The following is a 17,813-nucleotide window of genomic DNA, read 5'->3' as shown; positions in this document are numbered from 1 at the left end:
TAAAGATTGCTTGCTCCCTGTGTGCAGTTTATTCACAAGGGGAAGAAGTATACATATGAGCTGAAAATATCCAGTTTATTAAATACAGAATAATCAGTGGAGAGACTGGGAATCAGACTAGTTGGGCTTCCTACAGAATGAGAAAACATTTTCCCCTGCCATGTTTGTTTGTATTTTTTAAAAAACTTACTCACTTTTGACTGTTTATTGCTGATTCCTTCTATCAAAGATAAGGATTTAGCTCACTTATACTTCCTTCCCTGTGTCTTATCCTCTCATCCTTCCAACATAATTCTGTTATAATTTTTGTTAAATAAGTATTCAGTATTTACATTCTATAATTATGTACCTATCTTTTTTCTCTAAAGCATTTTGCTTTCACTGGAATTAATAAATGTCTTTTTATTTCTTTACCTAGTTTTTATACTCTTAACACTAATGAAGACCAAAGCTTTCCTCCAGTTGCATTAGTATGTCTATATGTGAATACTTAATTACATTTACTGCCCTACAGCAGATTTGCCTGGGATAGTCTAGTCTGGACTTCTCATATACAAGTGTGATGGCATTAGTGGTCACCTTAGTATCTTACGACCGTTATCCTTAAGATTTTCTTTCTCTTGCTGTTGGGTTAGATCTTCTGTTACCCAGATGTCATGTTTTCTTTCCCTTGGTGTATTCTCGTGTTTTATAGAGCACAGATTCCAGTACCTTCCTGATAAAGTGTATATGGGAGGTAAATCTTTTGATAACTTGTATGTCTGAAAACATCTCTAATTCTGCTTTCACACTTAATTCATAGTCTGAATCCCGAGTACAGAATTCTAGGTTAGAAATAATTTATCTTCAGAATTTGATGGCATTGGACTGTTGCTTTCTTTTAGTTTTGTTAAGAAGTTTGATGCATTTTCATCCTAATCCTGTCTATGAAGTTTATCTAAGTCTGTAGAATCTCTTTAAACTCCTGTTTCTGAAACTTTATGATGATTTGCATTGCCATGTGTCTATTTTTGTCATTTATGCTGGACAAGTGGATAAGCCTTTTCAGTCTGGAAGTTGATATCCTTTCATTCTGGAAAATGGGATAGAAATGTTTCTTTGAATTCCTCCGTTTTCACTGTATAAACGTTCACAAATCCCCATATTTTCAGCATTGTGCTTTGGTTCTCAGCTATCTGTGGTATACCCCAGTCCAAAAACCCTATGTTTTGCTCTCCCCAGAGAAATACATTTTTTTGCCATTGTAGGAAAAAGGGCAAGGTCAGGCTGTGCAGTAATGGGGAGGTGATCTGAGGATTTAACTAATTTTTAAACAGACTTTCAAGAATTCTAGTATTTTTAGCCCCAACCTCAGCCTCACTGCCAGACATATATGTGAGCCTGTTGAGAGTTCTTCAATAGACTTCTTTGCTTTTCCCACTGTTGGCTTTGGATTTAGTTTCCTCAACATTTGTTATAGAAATATATATGCCTCTTTTAATGAATTCAATAAAAATCTGATAGCTAATGAGCATGATGACTACTAATGAAAAATATTTCAAGGTATCTGCAACAGTGATATATGAAATAATCTTTGATTTCTATTGCTTACAAAGTCTCAGGTATTGCTAAGCTACTGTGCTGTTTTTCATATGGTAAGGAAAGGCTAAAGTTCATTTGGAGGATAACATAAAAAATGAACATGCACTTTTAAAAAATCTGCTTTCCTGGAACCCCTGGATTCTCTCCATGGGCCAGTTAGAACCACTGAATTAACTGGAATTTAGTAGTATATGAGGCCAAAATCATGGTTTCTTGTATTTGCCCATTTAAAATGAGAGCTGCTTTATAGTGCATAATCCTGATCAGCCTTTTCATTCATTTAACAAATATTTATTAAGTATCAACTAAGTGTAAGATACCGGGCACCAGAGTTACCTTATTTAACAAAATAGACAAACTGCTGTCTTCATGGAGTTTACATTTCTGTAGGAATATGTTATTGGTTGTAGTGCAGCCTAGATTATAATAATATAGTTTATATCTATCACCACTCCTGGAAAAGTAACTGAACTCACATATATTTCTGATGTCATTACTTGAGACAGAACTTGGAAGTTTTTTTTTCTTACAAAAGCAATGTTTATTAAAAAAATTAGAGAAGATTCATAGGCAGAAGGGAATAAAAACTCACTCATGCGCTAATCAGAATTAACCACTGTGAACACCTTGGTATGTATTTCAGTCCCTTTTCTGTGCACAAATACACATGTATGTATTTAAATATGCATAATTTCTTTATAAAATTGGATTATACTATAAAAGCTTACATACATTTTTGTCAAATGTTTCTTCCAATTGTAGTGGTTGTATAATATTCAGTTTTATGAATACACCATAATTTATTCCTTTAAGCATTATATTTTTTTCCTCACTATTAAGACTCAAGAGAGGCTGGGTGCAGTGGCTCACACCTGTAATCCCAGGACTTTGGGAGGCTGAGGTGGGAGGATTGCTCGAGGCCAGGAGTTTGAGACTAGTCTGGGTAACGTAGCGAGACCCTAGCTCTACAACAAAATTTAAAAAGTAGCCAGGTGTGGTGGCACACACCTGTACTCCCAGCTACTCAGGAGGCTGAGGTAAGAGGATCTCTTTAGCCCAGGAGGTTGAGGCTGCAGTGAGCCATGATTGAGCCACTGCACTCTAGCCTGGGCGACACAGTGAGACCCTGTCTTTAAAAATATATATACTGGAGTAATAGATATGTAATTTTGAACTGTTAAGGAATATACATACCTTGGAGGGCTTGTAATATGAGTTGGTTGAAACGGGGGTAAATTAGAAGGTTAAAAATGTTTATACAGTGCTGTTTTAAGTTATGGATTGCTTACATTCTATCTTATTTTACAAGTAACATAAATATTTAACTCTGACATGGTTATTTTCAAAAAATTATATGAAAATCTCACTTGAAATATGTTGCCTTTGTTATTTTTTGAGCATTCAGCTAAATCTATTTGTTTACAGCTGGGCTCAAAATGCAGAGAACTCAAAGATATTCATTTCGGCCAGTGTTACAAGATCTCAGATGAAGGCATGATCGTCATAGCTAAGGGCTGTCTGAAATTACAAAGGATATACATGCAGGAAAACAAATTAGTAAGTACTTGTTATCATCCTTGTATTGTTCATTTTGTTCCTAACCTTCGAATTCTTTCAAGTTTATTTATAATTTTTTCTGCTTATTTTCTTGTGATGGTTCAAATACTACTTAATCAAAAGCAAAAATCCTTTTAAAGCGATGATTTTATAAATCGATCTTTTAATTGAATAGATGGTGTTTGTGTGTGGTACTTGCATGTTAAAAATCCCTCATTAGCATGTGCCAATGCATCTTTTCTAAATGTGGACAGTGAACTAATACTGGTAAATTGGAAAAATCAAATTTGTTTGCCAAACGTAAGTCTGTGGTTGTGTAGTTCTTTCTGATATCTCTAGGGATTATAATAATTCTAGACAGTTAGAATTTTTTTTATTGTCCAGAAAAATGTACTCTTGTAAAATAGAGTCTTTTACTTAGTATCATAAAAAATGAGATTCAATAAGTTAGAGCATATAATAGGGCAATTACATAGATTTTATATTTTAAGCACATACATGGGTAATGCAGACACATTTAATATATTGTGCTTAAAAATCTTACAATTTTTTTTGAGAGATAATTCACATAAAATACATTTCACCTTTTTAAAGTGTACAACTCATCGGTTTTTAGTATATTTACCATGTTGTGCAGTCATTACCAATGTCTAATTTTTGAATATTTTCATTACCCCTAAAAAAATCCTGTGCCCATTAGCTATCCCTCCCCATTTTACCCTTCTTCTAGTCCCTGGTAACTGCTAATCTACTTTCTATCTCTATGGGTTTTCCTAGTCTAGATATTTTGTATAAATGGAATCACATGATACATGGTCTTGTTTCTGGTGTCTCACTTAGCATGATGTTTTCAAGGCTCATTCGTGTTTATCATGTATCAGAGCTTTATTATGTTTTATGGCTGAATAATATTCCAAAGCATTTATGTTTTTATATGATAGGTACATCATATCAGTTAAAAGAAAAAGTTGTCACTAGGATGCACCAGTAGGAGTTCTTAAAATTGAAAAATAGCGTACATACAGTCATGGGCCATATAACAATGTTTGGGTTAACAGTGGATAGCATATACAGTAGTGGTCCTGTAAGATTATTATACTGTATTTTTGCCTTTTCTATGTTTAGATACAGAAATACCATTGTATTACAGTTGCCTGCAGTATTCATTACAGTGACATGCTGTTCAGCTTTGCAGCTTAGGGGCAATAAAAGCTATACCATATGGCCCAGGGCTTTCTGTATGCTCTAGGTTTGTGTAAGTACATTCTGTGATGTTCACATAACGACAAAATTACCTAATGACACATTTCTCATAACATTTTCCTGTCATTAAGCAATGCATGTCTGTATTTGAAAATGTTGTCAGGGTAGTCCTGAATGTGTAGTATACTACAAAGAAGACTTGCTTTTTTAGTTGTATTTCAAAAATGAAGAGATCTTTTTATTGCCCCTTGGAGTTCATAACATTTAATAATTTTTATGTAATAGTCATTCTTGAGACAGTAGGATTTTGTAAAGAGAAGTTAGGTTTGTGTTAGACTGAATTTTTGAATATTGGTATCCACTCACTTGCATTGTGACCCCGGGAAAGTTACTTGAGTTCTTTACACCTCATTTGTAAATGAGGTTATTGATATCTGTCTATTTGCTAGTTATAGTTTTGACGATTAAATGACACTGTATCTTTAAGTTGTCTAGTACGAAGTCTGACTTACAGGAGATATGTAAAACATAGTAGTTTTTATGGCATCACAACTGTATTTGTTACCTAACTTTTGGTTTTCACTTTACATCCAAGGTAAATTAAAGGATGGTGATCTCAATTTAGAAGTTTTCTATTTCTCAAGCAGTAGGATATTTGTTGACTTTTATTTTTCTTGTTGAGTAAACATAAAGAAATAGTTTTATTGGCAATCAAACAATTTTTAGCCAATGGTTTCCCAAAGAAAGCAACGGTTTATGTTTTTAAGGTTTTTGTTTTGTTCACATTAGTTTTTTTCTAGTATTTTGGTACATTAAAAATATGTTATGTACGTAAATGCTAAGGGCATCAGTTTTGTATTTTTTTTAATTTAACATTTTCATTTCATTGGAAATTTGAGGTAATTTTGCTAAGTCTTAAAGGCTAATTCACTACAGTTCTTCCCATTTAAGTTTATTACAAAAGGAAATTTAGAATAATTTGAACTCTTTATTGGATAATTGAGATATTGATAACTAACCTCCTATAGGAAGTTTGTATTTTTAAAATTTATGAAATAAAGAGAAATATTTAAATACTTGCGAAGCCATAGTTTTAAGTAATTAGGATGTTTTTACTTTGACACCTATTCTTAGTAATGTAACAACAAATATTTTAAGTTAGCAACTAATACAGGTATGTACGGAGAACACTGTCAGAAAGAATGCCAAAAGAATTTCAACTATGCTTTGACAAATACTGATAATCAGTCAAATTATTTTGCTAATTCTCTTAATAAACTGAATATTCTCAAAAAGAGTATTATAGCTTAATTGCAGAGTCTAAAAATAATCATAGCATAGTTTTCGTATAAACTTTGCTGACTTAAAATATCAAGCTATTTTGGTAGTATTTGAGTATACATACATCTTTTCATATTATATCTTGGCCTTTAGATGGCAGCATTGTCTTTGTATATTTCTGTGACATAGCTTTTATGTCCTTGATGTAACTATAAGGATGTAATGCCTCTATAAGTTTCTGCTGATGGTTTCTGCTGATGTTGTGGTTTATTTTACATTTTTGTTCTTTATGTGACCTTAATGGGAAAATTTCTTCTTAAGTTATTTAAAATAATTATATCTAGAATGCCACAGGATGAACTTATCATTTTACACAAAGTAGTAAGATAGTAGAACATTTTTATTTGTGGCACTGGTTTAAGTAAGATAAACTTTAGAAAAGGGGAAGGATTCCTGTGTTTATGAGGGAGAAGTTTTATTCATGTGGAAAGTGAGGACAATGATTTGCCATAAATGAGTTATGGTGAAGCAGAGAACTGAGGACTTAGATGTACAATTTTTTTTTCTTTTTTTTTTCTTTTTGAGATGGAGTTTTGCTCTGTAACCCAGGCTGGAGTGCAATGGCACAATCTCAGCTCACTGCAACTTCCTCTTCCCGGGTTCAAGCAATTCTCCTGCCTCAGCCTTCTGAGTAGCTAGGATTACAGGTGCAAGCCACCATGCCCAGCTAATTTTTTTTTGTATTTTTAGTAGAGATGGCGTTTCACCATGTTGATCAGGCTGGTCTCGAACTCCTGACCTCATGATCCGCCCACCTCGGCCTCCCAAAGTGCTGGGATTACAGGTGTGAGCCACCGTGCCTGGCCTTAGATGTAGAATTTTCCTAAAAGAGAATTCTTTGAGTTCTGTTTCAGTTATTTTTGAGTGAGACAAGTGTCATGTACCTACATAGGTATAGTTTGCATTTGCTGTAAAACTCTTGTGTCGACTATACAAATAGATTTGAGGAGTATAGCTGTAGTGAGGGTCTAGCATATTGTATGTGTCTGTCTCTTCTAGTGATAGGTTTTATATCACTTTTGTATAGTGCATGCCACAAAGCTATTTTTAAGTCATATTTAGTTTGAGCATATAGTCATTATCTAGAAACCTCAGTTAAGTATATTCCCTCTGCTTCTTTAATTTCCCTTTACCAGATTCTGCTTCTCTACTTTTTGGACAGAGAACCTCTTTGGGTGGCTTTTTATTCCATTGTAAAACGATGAGGTCAGATAGATTACCTGCCATTTGTTATATAGGCCAGTGTTTTAAACTACTGGAATTTTATGAGTTATTCCAAAAATAGCTTCTGTGCTATGCCCTATGTCAGAGCATTTTTGATGTAGATCTGTATGCGTTATGTGTGTGTTTGGCCTATTTTTTACATTTTCTACTCTGAATAATTAGGCTGTAAACTATTATAGATTACTCAATTCTCAAGAAAATAGTAATACTATGAATAGATTTCAGAAAGTTATAGGGAAATGATTAAAGTTTCCTAATGGAAAGTTGATTTCCTGAAAGTTAATTGTGACTGTTTACTTTTCAGTCTCTTAGTTGATATTTTACTAGTTTTATAATTCTGTAACTTCTCTTAGAGTCCTTTGACTGCTGCTGTAACAATCTTGTTTTAAATTTCATCCTTTGGAGGCTTACATGAATGATGTAGGATCAAATTCACCTCTCCAGGCTTTCCCCTCTGACCCCCTAGGCTGAAAGCATTTTAAGGGGAGATGGAGGCAAACGCCATTTTTGAGTTGCACTGAACTCAGTTAAAACCTTGATCCTGCTGTTTCTTACTCATGTGACTTGCTTTAGTTATCTTAATTTTTGCACTTTGTTTTCCTTCCTTGCAGAAAGGATACAATACTACTTCATACATGTTCTATTGAGGATCAGACTAAATGAGATTAAGAGGTAAAGCGCCAAATGAGTTTCATTGCCACAAAACACAAGAAAGCTTCAATAAAGGTTTTTTTCCTCTCCTATCAGGAGAGGATAGTGAAGCCTATTATTTGCTTTCTGCAGTTTACTAATTTGAATTGGGCTGTATCAATGTCTAATATCACCTAGTCTGATTTTACCTGTTAGCCACTGACAGTTTAATTTTTTTTTCGCTTTGCTGTGATTTGAGGCTGTTGTAGCAGTTAGGTGAAAAAATTGGTAGCCATGTTGATAATCAACTAGAGTAGTATATAAGATAAACATTTGTGTCAGAGTTTAAATAGCAGTAGTTAATTCAGCATTATGTGAAAGCTTCCATTTCCTGACTCTTACTGTTCACCATAGAGTTAATAAATTAATGGGTTTATATATGAGTTAATATATTAAGGAGATTGGTTGTCCGCACCCTTAGTTCCCCTCCTATAATCTTGATGTCTTATTTCTCAAATACTCCTTGTGAAGTGAGTTTAATTGTAATACCAGACATAAATAATTTACATTTTTGAGGGATTTTGTACAAAGGGTTAAGTACTCACTTGAGCCTCCCAAATCATCCAGAGTATATACTCACCTTCAGTGTTCTTTCCCCTCTTAATGGATGGGGCATTTACTTAAACCCAGAATGGTAGTTTCCAGTGAACAGTAATATTTGAATGTGACATTCTAAAGAGGTGATCTAAAGATATTGAACATCATCTTATTGTTGTCTTTGTCCATTTGAGTTGCTGTACCAAAATACTATAAACTGGATAACTTACAAACAACAGACATGTGTTTGTCACAGATCTGGAGGCTGACAAGTCCAAGATTAAGGCACTGGCAGGTTTGGTGTTTGGTGAGGGCTTGCTTTCTAGTTTATAGACACCTTCTCCCTGTATCCTCACATGGTAGAAAGGCAAACAAGCTCCCTGTGTTCTATTTTATAAAGGTACTAATCCCATATATTAGGGCTCTGCCCTCATGATTTAATCACTCCCCAAAGATCCCACTTCCTAATACTATCATCTTGGAGGTTAGGATTTCAACATATGGGTTTTGGGGGTACACAAACCTTTAGACTATAGCAACTACATCTCAGGATTTTGCTATCATTTGCTGGTAATAGAAAATATTTGATACAAATTATCTTTTATTGAGTATTTTTAATATACCAGGTACTATGCTGTTTTATATAATTAATCCTCATAACTACCACATGAGGTAGCTATTTTTATCCAATTTTACCAGTGAGGTAATTGAGGCATAAAGAAGTTAACAACAGGTGGGTGTCAAAGTCAAAATTCTTTTTTATTTATTTATTTATTTATTTATTTATTTTTTATTATACTTTTAAGTTTTCGGGTACATGTGCACATTGTGCAGGTTAGTTACATATGTATACATGTGCCATGCTGGTGCGCTGCACCCACTAACTCGTCATCTAGCATTAGGTATATCTCCCAATGCTATCCCTCCCCCCTCCCCCCTCCCCACCACAGTCCCCAGAGTATGATATTCCCCTTCCTGTGTCCATGTGATCTCATTGTTCAATTCCCACCTATGAGTGAGAATATGCGGTGTTTGGTTTTTTGTTCTTGCGATAGTTTACTGAGAATGATGGTTTCCTGACTTCAAACTATACTACAAGGCTACAGTAACCAAAACAGCATGGTACTGGTACCAAAACAGAAATATAGATCAATGGAACAGAACAGAGCCCTCAGAAATAACGCCGCTTACCTACAACTATCTGATCTTTGACAAACCTGAGAAAAACAAGCAATGGGGAAAGGATTCCCTATTTAATAAATGGTGCTGGGAAAACTGGCTAGCCATATGTAGAAAGCTGAAACTGGATCCCTTCCTTACACCTTATACAAAAATCAATTCAAGATGGATTAAAGATTTAAATGTTAGACCTAAAACCATAAAAACCCTAGAAGAAAACCTAGGCATTACCATTCAGGACATAGGCGTGGGCAAGGACTTCATGTCCAAAGTCAAAATTCTAACCCAGATCTGTTAAGATTCCCAAACTTCTCTTCTCTAGCCCTTTGGATTGCATGGATACATTACCTGTAATGCTAATCCACACACGTTTGAACCAAGTAGCAACTTCCAAAGGACATTATCTCCCTTGAAAACACTTATGGACCAGTGCTGTGAGACATCAAAGGAAGAAGTTAATTATTAGCATGAGTAGAAAATCATTTTTTAGGATGATAATTGATTTCAGGAGAAGCTGCAAGTACCAGCAGAAGTGTATTTAAAAATTTTTCTAGGAAAATTCCTGAAATTATCAAAGAGGAAAGCTAGTATTTAGTGTTAATCTTAATCCTATTTGAATATGAATATAATTAATAATAGAATTGCATATTTTATACAAAATTTATCTGTATTACAGACATAGTGTTTTATATTTTTGTGATATTTTGATTCAGAAGCTAGTACCATTTGATTTTTGTCCAGAAGATTTAATGGCAATTTTAATGAATTCATGAACTGATAACTCTGTACTCTGTTCGTTAACACTTGTTTCAGATGTTCATTCAGTTCCATTAACAGTTGAACAGTTACTATGTGCCAGGCACTGTGAGAGGTGTCGAAGAATTAAACAAGAGTTGTACTGCCAAAGAGAGAAGATCCTGGTCTCATGATAGTGCTATAGAAACACCAATTGCAAAAATAGTTATTCTTATGTGAGGGATAAGAAAGGAATCTGAAAATCCTATAAATAGTAAGTGACATTTGAACTAAGTTTTGAATTACATGTAGTGATGTGATGAATATGCAAGCAGACATATTTTAGGGTAAGGTAATTGCACTAATGGAAAAGAGCGTTAACAAAGATAAAACATCAGAAAAATATGGGGAATGCTTAATAAGTGGTGAGTGTTACAGTGCCACTAGGTTGATAGGCTAGGTAGTAGGGAAGTATTCATATTTGGTCTGGAAAAGAAAGAAAGGACCAGGTTGTTAAATTTTTTTCAGTGTCATGCTGTGAAATTTGAAAGTCTCTAGGTAATAAGAACTATAGCATGAGATTTTAGCAAGTGTGAAATGTGATCAGATTTTAATTCATGTTTTATTTATTTTGAGAAATTAAGAAAAATATAGAATACAAAAAGGAGTAATAACAGCTGTATGCCCATCATGCATAAATTGACAGTTGTTAACATTTTATTAAATTTGCTGCTGCTGCTTGAATTAATAAAGCAAATAAACTTCAAGTCTCTGTTGTCTTACATTCGTACTGTTGTCCCATTGTTCCCTTCCAGAGCAACTGCTATGATGATCTAAAATGCTTTAAAAAATATTTTAATATGTATGTGGATACCCATGATGTGGTATTATTTAGTTTGTGGTCACATGTAATTTTTATCTAGTGACATATGGTTAAATATCTGGTCTCACAAAGTATATATGAGTCTACAATTTGCATGTTTACTTTTATTTTTGAGATCTAGCCATAATGGATATAATTCATTCTTTTTCATTGTTAGTATTCTATTATATGTATAAATCTCTGGGTTATTCATTCCCTATTGAAGGACACTTACATTGCTTCTACTGTTTTACTATCAGAGGCAGTATTGCAATAAAATTATTGTATAAATCTCTTGTGCTCATCTTCAAGAGTTCTCTACGGCATGTATGAGAAGTATATACAATATGGTACTAAGATATGTACATTTTCAAATTTTTCTATATCATGTCAAATCACTCTCTACTGGTAATTGAAATCATGTTTTAGAGATGTATCTTGCTGATGGAGTGTCAACTCTTTTGAGGGCCAGGAGTATGTGCTCATCTTTTTATTCATCCCTCCTAGTGTTGGAATATAATAGACATTCAATAAATGTTGGGTTAGGGACAGATGGGTTACTACTGCATTGTGCATGCTTTAAAAAATGTATCACTTCAAATATTTTGGTGACATATTTTATTAAATAAAAGCTTAAAATAGCTTAAAGAGTCAAATGTTTTTTCACTTTTAAAGTAAGTAAATTGTTTTGACCTAGTTAGCACATTAATGATGCCATTCTTTATGTATCAAATTTATCCAGCCAAAGTCACTAATGTACTCAAGGGGTATTTTTTGGCATAATTGTCATTAACAACATGCAGTTCTGATCAACTAGAATGTAATTCTTGTCAGAATTATGTTGACTTGTACATTCTTACTGTTAATAAAATCGGTTTTATTTTGTTTAAGTGGTATTTGAAAGATCCAATTTAATTTAAAACAAGTTTTTTTTTGTTTGTTTTTTTTTTAAAGTAGAGACAGGGTCTCACTATATTACCCAGGCTGGTCTCGAACTCCTGGGCTCAAGCGATTCTCCTGCCTTGGCCTCCCGAATTGCTGGGATTGTAGGCATCAGCCGCCATGCCTGGCCTAAAACAAGTTTTTTTGACAGTATAATTTCAATCTGAAGAATAAATACATTTTTACTCATTCTAAATTCTTTGCTAGATCGTATCCTCTTATTCTCTTTTTAGTCTATTGGTATCTTTCTCTTAAGGTTTTTTTTTTTTAATCACATAGCTTGGCAGGAACATAAGTGGATTATATTCTATCATTTGAAGGCATTGAAAGCAATAAAGAATGAATGTGTATTTTTTCTTTCCCTGTGTGCCAGTGTCGTATGGAAGACAGGCAGTGTCTTGGATGATATCCAAACAATTTTTCTTTAGAATGCGTTATTTTTTACCCAGCAGATTTACCTGCTTAATTATATTAGTTTAGCAATATTAAAATTAGTTCACTAACTCTGGGGATTCATCAGCTGATGATAGGAGATGGCCAAATGCAAACGGGATCTCAGGAGGAAGCTAGCTTAGTATTAAAAACTCCGATAAGGATATCCCAGTGTGGATAATGCAGAATTTGTTATGGTTAAAAATGGGAAATTCCAAATAGTATTTAAGTATTCTTTAAAAATATATTATTTTCTGGGTCAAATTTTAGAATGCTTCTTTTGGATTTAAAATTTATAGTTAGTAGATTATTTTTAGTGTAATTCCTTGGCTAGTGCTTTTTTCCCCGCATACATAGTCTGTAGTTTAAGTCCTTTATTTTTAATAAAAATCTAATTTTTATTTGCTTTCTTTTTTGACTACCTGTTAAAATCAGATATTTGAAGCAAAACAAATTATCTCTAAGATACAAGTGTGGAAGTGCAGTCTTGGGCTTTGTGCTCAAGTGTTGGCAACGGGAGATAGTGGGTTGAGATAAATACTTGAGTCATTAGGCTTAGCAAATAGAAATTTTATAAGGTTAGATGGCAGTGGCATGCTAGTAGTACATTAAGCCTGTCATCTATGAGGATATTTTCCTGAACTACCTTTCTAGCCAGTCAACAAGTGAAATGTATTATTTGGATCTAGGAAGAAGTTTTGGCTTATGTTTTTATCTACAGTAATGAGGTTCTAGGGTTTTAGGATATCCAAGACTTATTCCCAGTTATTTCAGTGACTAAGCTTAAAGGAAGGAGAATTGGAGAATTAGCTTTTTTTCTTTCTTTCTTTTTTAAATAAAGATTTGCCTTTCTAAATATAGTTTACAAACTGTAGTTGAATCTGGCTTCTGGGTAATAGGATGCACTTTTTCCATCATTTTATTGTAGTCATTATCACAAAGATACATTATTGTAAATGTCCTATGGCACTTGGGCCTTTGTCAGGTAACCCTGTCTTCAGGCAAAGATATACAGGTGATGTTCCTATCTAAACCTGTGTGCTGAGTACTGTTCCTATTAGTGCTGCAGATTTTGCTTACTCATATTAGGTAGGTTGTCTTCTTTTGCTGTCTTTCTTGAAATTATTTACAAAGGTTTGAACATAAAGTTACCTGACAGGCAGTAGAAGGATGTATTCATCATGTGAGTTTTGGGGTGGATTCTTTTTGTTGTTGTTGTTGACTATATCATCTAGATTTTAATAGCCAAGAAATTTAAAAGCCAGATAAGTCCATACTGTTTCGATACTTTTTTTTCCCAACCCTTCTTCTCTTGCATCTTAGTTGTAGCCACATCTAGGTTGCAGACTATATCAGTATAGTATTTTTCTTTAGTGGCTGCCATATTTCATTATTTTTGGTTTCTAAAGTATGATGGTAGAAGTACTCAAGTTACTTCAGGAGAGTTTGGGGATAAAAAATTTGTAGTGTCTGTTACCAGATCTTTATTGGCTATTTTTGATTGGAGCATAAAATCTAGATGGTTATCATTCACTTTAATAAAACATATAAATAAATATATTGAGACTCTGTAATACAAAGAAAAGTGTTTGTAAATCCGAGTCCTTCTTACTGAACTATAGTTGGGTGATTTTCTTTTATTTTCATTTTTACTGTATATCTTTGAGAATATAAAGAAGAAGGCATATATTTATATTCATTACTGTTTAAATGTCCAAGTGAATGCCGAGAGGTTATAAAATTATTTGCATCATGTTCTGCTAGCTTTTCATTGTAACTCCTCTGAGAACATGATAAAACTTCTATATCTTTTTAGTAGGTTAATATTTATTCTAAGTATTTGAAGATAATTTTGTAGCTTGCTATTTCATTTTAAATTGTTGCAGGACACAATTTAATATATACACATATACTCATTCTATTAATATACTGATAAATCTCTGTTTATCATATATAATTGTAGGCAGTTTCGTCATGTGATCTAGTGTACATTCTATAGTTTTTCATTGTTTTAAGCTTTTTTGTGCGAAGAATTTAATGGAAAAAAGTGTGAAAGGTTAAAGATACATTGTATATATTCCTCTGAATTCACTCATAAACTAAGATGTTTCTAAAGGTTGACTTTTATTGGTCATATCTACAGTCCAGGAGTGCTCTTTCCAAAATACTATTTTTATCATTTCAGAAATATGTAGTGGCTCATTTCAAAGATTTCTTCAGTTACTAGTCTCTGTCTTATTACTTTTTTTTTTTTTTTACTTTTTGTACTTGTCCTTTTATCATTCTTCTTCTTTCTTCCAGAATGTGTTCATTACTACCTTCAAGCTCAGCTGAATATTATTTTTCGCAAATACTCTTTGAGAATTACCTCACATTTTTTACTTTCCTGTATTCTGTCAGCTTCCTGTATTTAGTTAGTTCTTACTAATCCATTGATAATTTGTTGTAGGTTTGAGAGTTTTAGTTTGGTAATGTCTCCCAGTGTAACTCCTTGGAATAAGAATGAGATCGTTTGCATACAGGTTAAAGAAACCTGTATATTCTTCAGTGTTTTGATTAAATGGATAGTTGTTAGAACTTCTTAAAAATAAAATTTTTTTCAGTGTATGAATTGTAAATTTTCTGAAAGGAAATGCCAGTGAAGATGAACCATTGATATACTTAAGTCCTTTTGGTTTAGTTCTGGGAAAATTCTTTTTTTTTTTTTTAGATGGAGTCTCACTCTGTCACCCAGGCTGGAGTGTAGTGGCACGATCTTGGCTCATGGCAACCTTTGCCTCCCAGGTTCAAGCAATTGTCCTGCCTCAGCCTCCCAAGTAGCTGGGACTACAGGCGTGCACCACCACGCCCAGCTAATTTTTGTATTTTTAGTAGAGACAGGGTTTCACCATGTTGGCCAGGATGGTCTGGATCTCTTGACCTTGTGATCCACCTGCCTTGGCCTCCCAGAGTGCTGGGAGGCGTGAGCCACCTTGCCCGGCCAAAAATTCTTTTTGAGATAAGGAAGAAAGAGTTTCTTTTAAAATCACATTTTAAATGAGACACGTCAGTAACTTTAAACATAACCATGTATACTTTAATATGTACATAAAAGTATAGCTTTTAGGATGTAAAATTCAATTTTTATTTACTGAATTGGTGAAATATACTTTATTCTATAGCAATATCAAATGATTTTTCATTAACATTCATACAAGAAGAATGGCAATGATAGTTTGAAGAAGTAAAATCCCAAATAAGTGTGTTCTTTTTAAGAATTAGGTAGATTTTAGAAAATGATTTCTTTAAAGTGGATTTTGAAACTTAATGTCTTTAAACATTTTTATTTACTGAATTATTTTTATTATTTTATTACAAATTACTTATATATTTTATTACAGATTACCTGTTATATATTTTCATTCACATGGTTGTACATCTCATTGAAGATATTTGGTTTGTTTCAGTATTTCATCCTTCTGTTTCAGGCAACCCTAACAAAAATCTCTCAGGACTGCTAAGAAGTGTAGTCTCTTCTTTTGTCATACTTTAACTACTTGATTCTTGAAAAGATGAAAGTTAACTAGTTGCTTCTGTGGTTGAGTTTGTTCAGAAGAGCTTGACTTTATTGTTGCAATTAGAGGTAGATATTAAATATAATATTTGATAGATATTTGCTTCTTGGTACCAATAAAATGCATCAGGCAGATCTGGCATTAAATTTAGTTCAGAACACCGGCATTGCATGCTTTGAGAGTAATATACCACGCAGAGGTTACACTGCCAAGTGTTTTTTAAAAAATACTCTATATAAAATTTTTAGTTTTTAGTTTCATAAATTCTTCCTGTATATTTTTTCTTTAATATGTTCTAACAATTTTGTAGAATCAAAAATGGGAAAAGAATGTCCAAGAATAAGGATAGATATTTTGTTACAGTAATGCAGTTTGTTTTTTCATTTTCTTGGAGGATTAAGTGACATTTGGACAATTTGAGAGGGGAAAAAATTGGACAAGTGTTGGTTCTGCCAAACTATTGTTTATCCTTGGATTAAATTGTGTTTTTTTTCCCCTCTAGAAGTAATATCTTTTTCTAGTATACCCATATGGCTTTCTGCTATAAAGTTAGTCCAAGTATATAAGAATAATCTTTTTTCATACATTAAAATATATTTAAAACAATCACATTTTTCTAATATACTTTATGTTATCATGTTTTTAGATTACAGTCAAAAACAGGGTTTTTTTTAAGAATATAATTATGCTAATTGCTGACCAGTATAATAATAGGAGGAATTTCACATCTGATCTTCAATAGTGGTAAATCATTTTCAGTCTAGTGTGTGCATTTGCCTAGTGTCACAGGTTAATTCTTTAGACATGGGTACCTTCCCCCTTTCTGTTAAGGCATACCTTTCTCAGCTATTGTAGAAATGAACTTCCAGTTATTGGAATCAACTTGTAATCACCTTAGTGCTTACCCTCCATCTCTGAGCTTCTATATTAGTACATGTCTAAGGTTATTTGTTTGTATGCATTATAATGCTATATTTACATTAAATTTGCTTGTAACTTATAATCATGCAGTTTCCTCTTCTGGTCCTACTTTTCAAAATTTAAAAAAAAAACGTATTTTTTTTTTTTTAAAGATACTGTCTTAACCTTAAAAGTCATACTATCCTCTAAGCCTGCTTTTTGGCAAATCTCCTTATTGCATGCCTGATAATGAGCCATATATTGTTGTGTGTTGGGGGGGGGTGGGGGAGTGGGAGAGTGAAAATATTTATATTCAAGAACTCAAAATGTTTTAATGATAGTTGAAAAATTATGAGTAAAATGATATCAAAATATTTGATCTGATTTTTCTAATTTCTAACATCTAAAAACTAGTACTATCAATGCCTTAAGAAAAAGGTTGTATATATTCACCACATTATTTAAACAAGACTAGTGGAATTTATTTTCGATTTTACCTTATTCTCACACCAATAGTGTAGAATTTGTAATTTAACAATTGAAATGATTACTTCTTGTAAATATGTACGTTGTTTTAGGGGACTTTTCCATTTTTAGACAGTGAATGGCAGTACCCACTAAGTCGTGGTCCGCGTAAGACTTCGGTGGTTTCATTTACTATTAACGTGCTCTTTGACAGCGGGCCTTTACTAATCTCACACCATGGGTTTGAAATTTTTTCCTTAAAGCTTTATACTTGAATTACAATATATTGTGTCCTTTGTTTTCTCCTGGAAAAGGATTTTAAACAAACTTTCTATTGCACTTGTTGAATATGTATTTTATAGTAACCACCATGAAGTTTGCAGCATTTAAGAAGATGAAGAAGCGAAAATAAAAGATACACATTCAAGAAGGCTTGGTTTCACAGTTGGTCATAATCCTTTCTGCTGTCATTGGTACCCTAACCCTCTACCTACCAGAACAAAAGAAACTGAATTGAAAATTGTGGGAGCTGGGGAACATTCTGTTGGCAGCACATCGCATGGCCCATAGGCGTTGTCAGGTCTCAGTTTGATGCCCTTTATTCTTTCTGA

The 17,813-nt window shown here is 33.3% G+C and overlaps 1 protein-coding gene across 5 annotated transcripts in view; it reads left to right on the top strand.

The window, feature by feature from the left end:
• FBXL17 (F-box and leucine rich repeat protein 17) overlaps positions 1–17,813 on the top strand; it is a 525,181-nt gene that overhangs the window by 30,791 nt on the left and 476,577 nt on the right. For all 5 annotated transcript variants that reach the window (XM_016953578.4, XM_016953580.4, XM_054685123.2 and 2 more), the window contains exon 4: positions 3,007–3,138. In XM_016953578.4, coding sequence (XP_016809067.2) covers positions 3,007–3,138 — 132 coding nt within the window. The remainder of the gene's footprint in view (positions 1–3,006; positions 3,139–17,813) is intronic.

This window comes from Pan troglodytes, chromosome 4 (genome assembly GCF_028858775.2).
Source record: "Pan troglodytes isolate AG18354 chromosome 4, NHGRI_mPanTro3-v2.0_pri, whole genome shotgun sequence".
In the NCBI taxonomy this organism is placed as follows: Eukaryota; Metazoa; Chordata; class Mammalia; order Primates; family Hominidae; genus Pan; species Pan troglodytes.
Note: the sequence above shows the minus strand (reverse complement) of the source record. Positions and strands in the feature narration are given on the sequence as shown.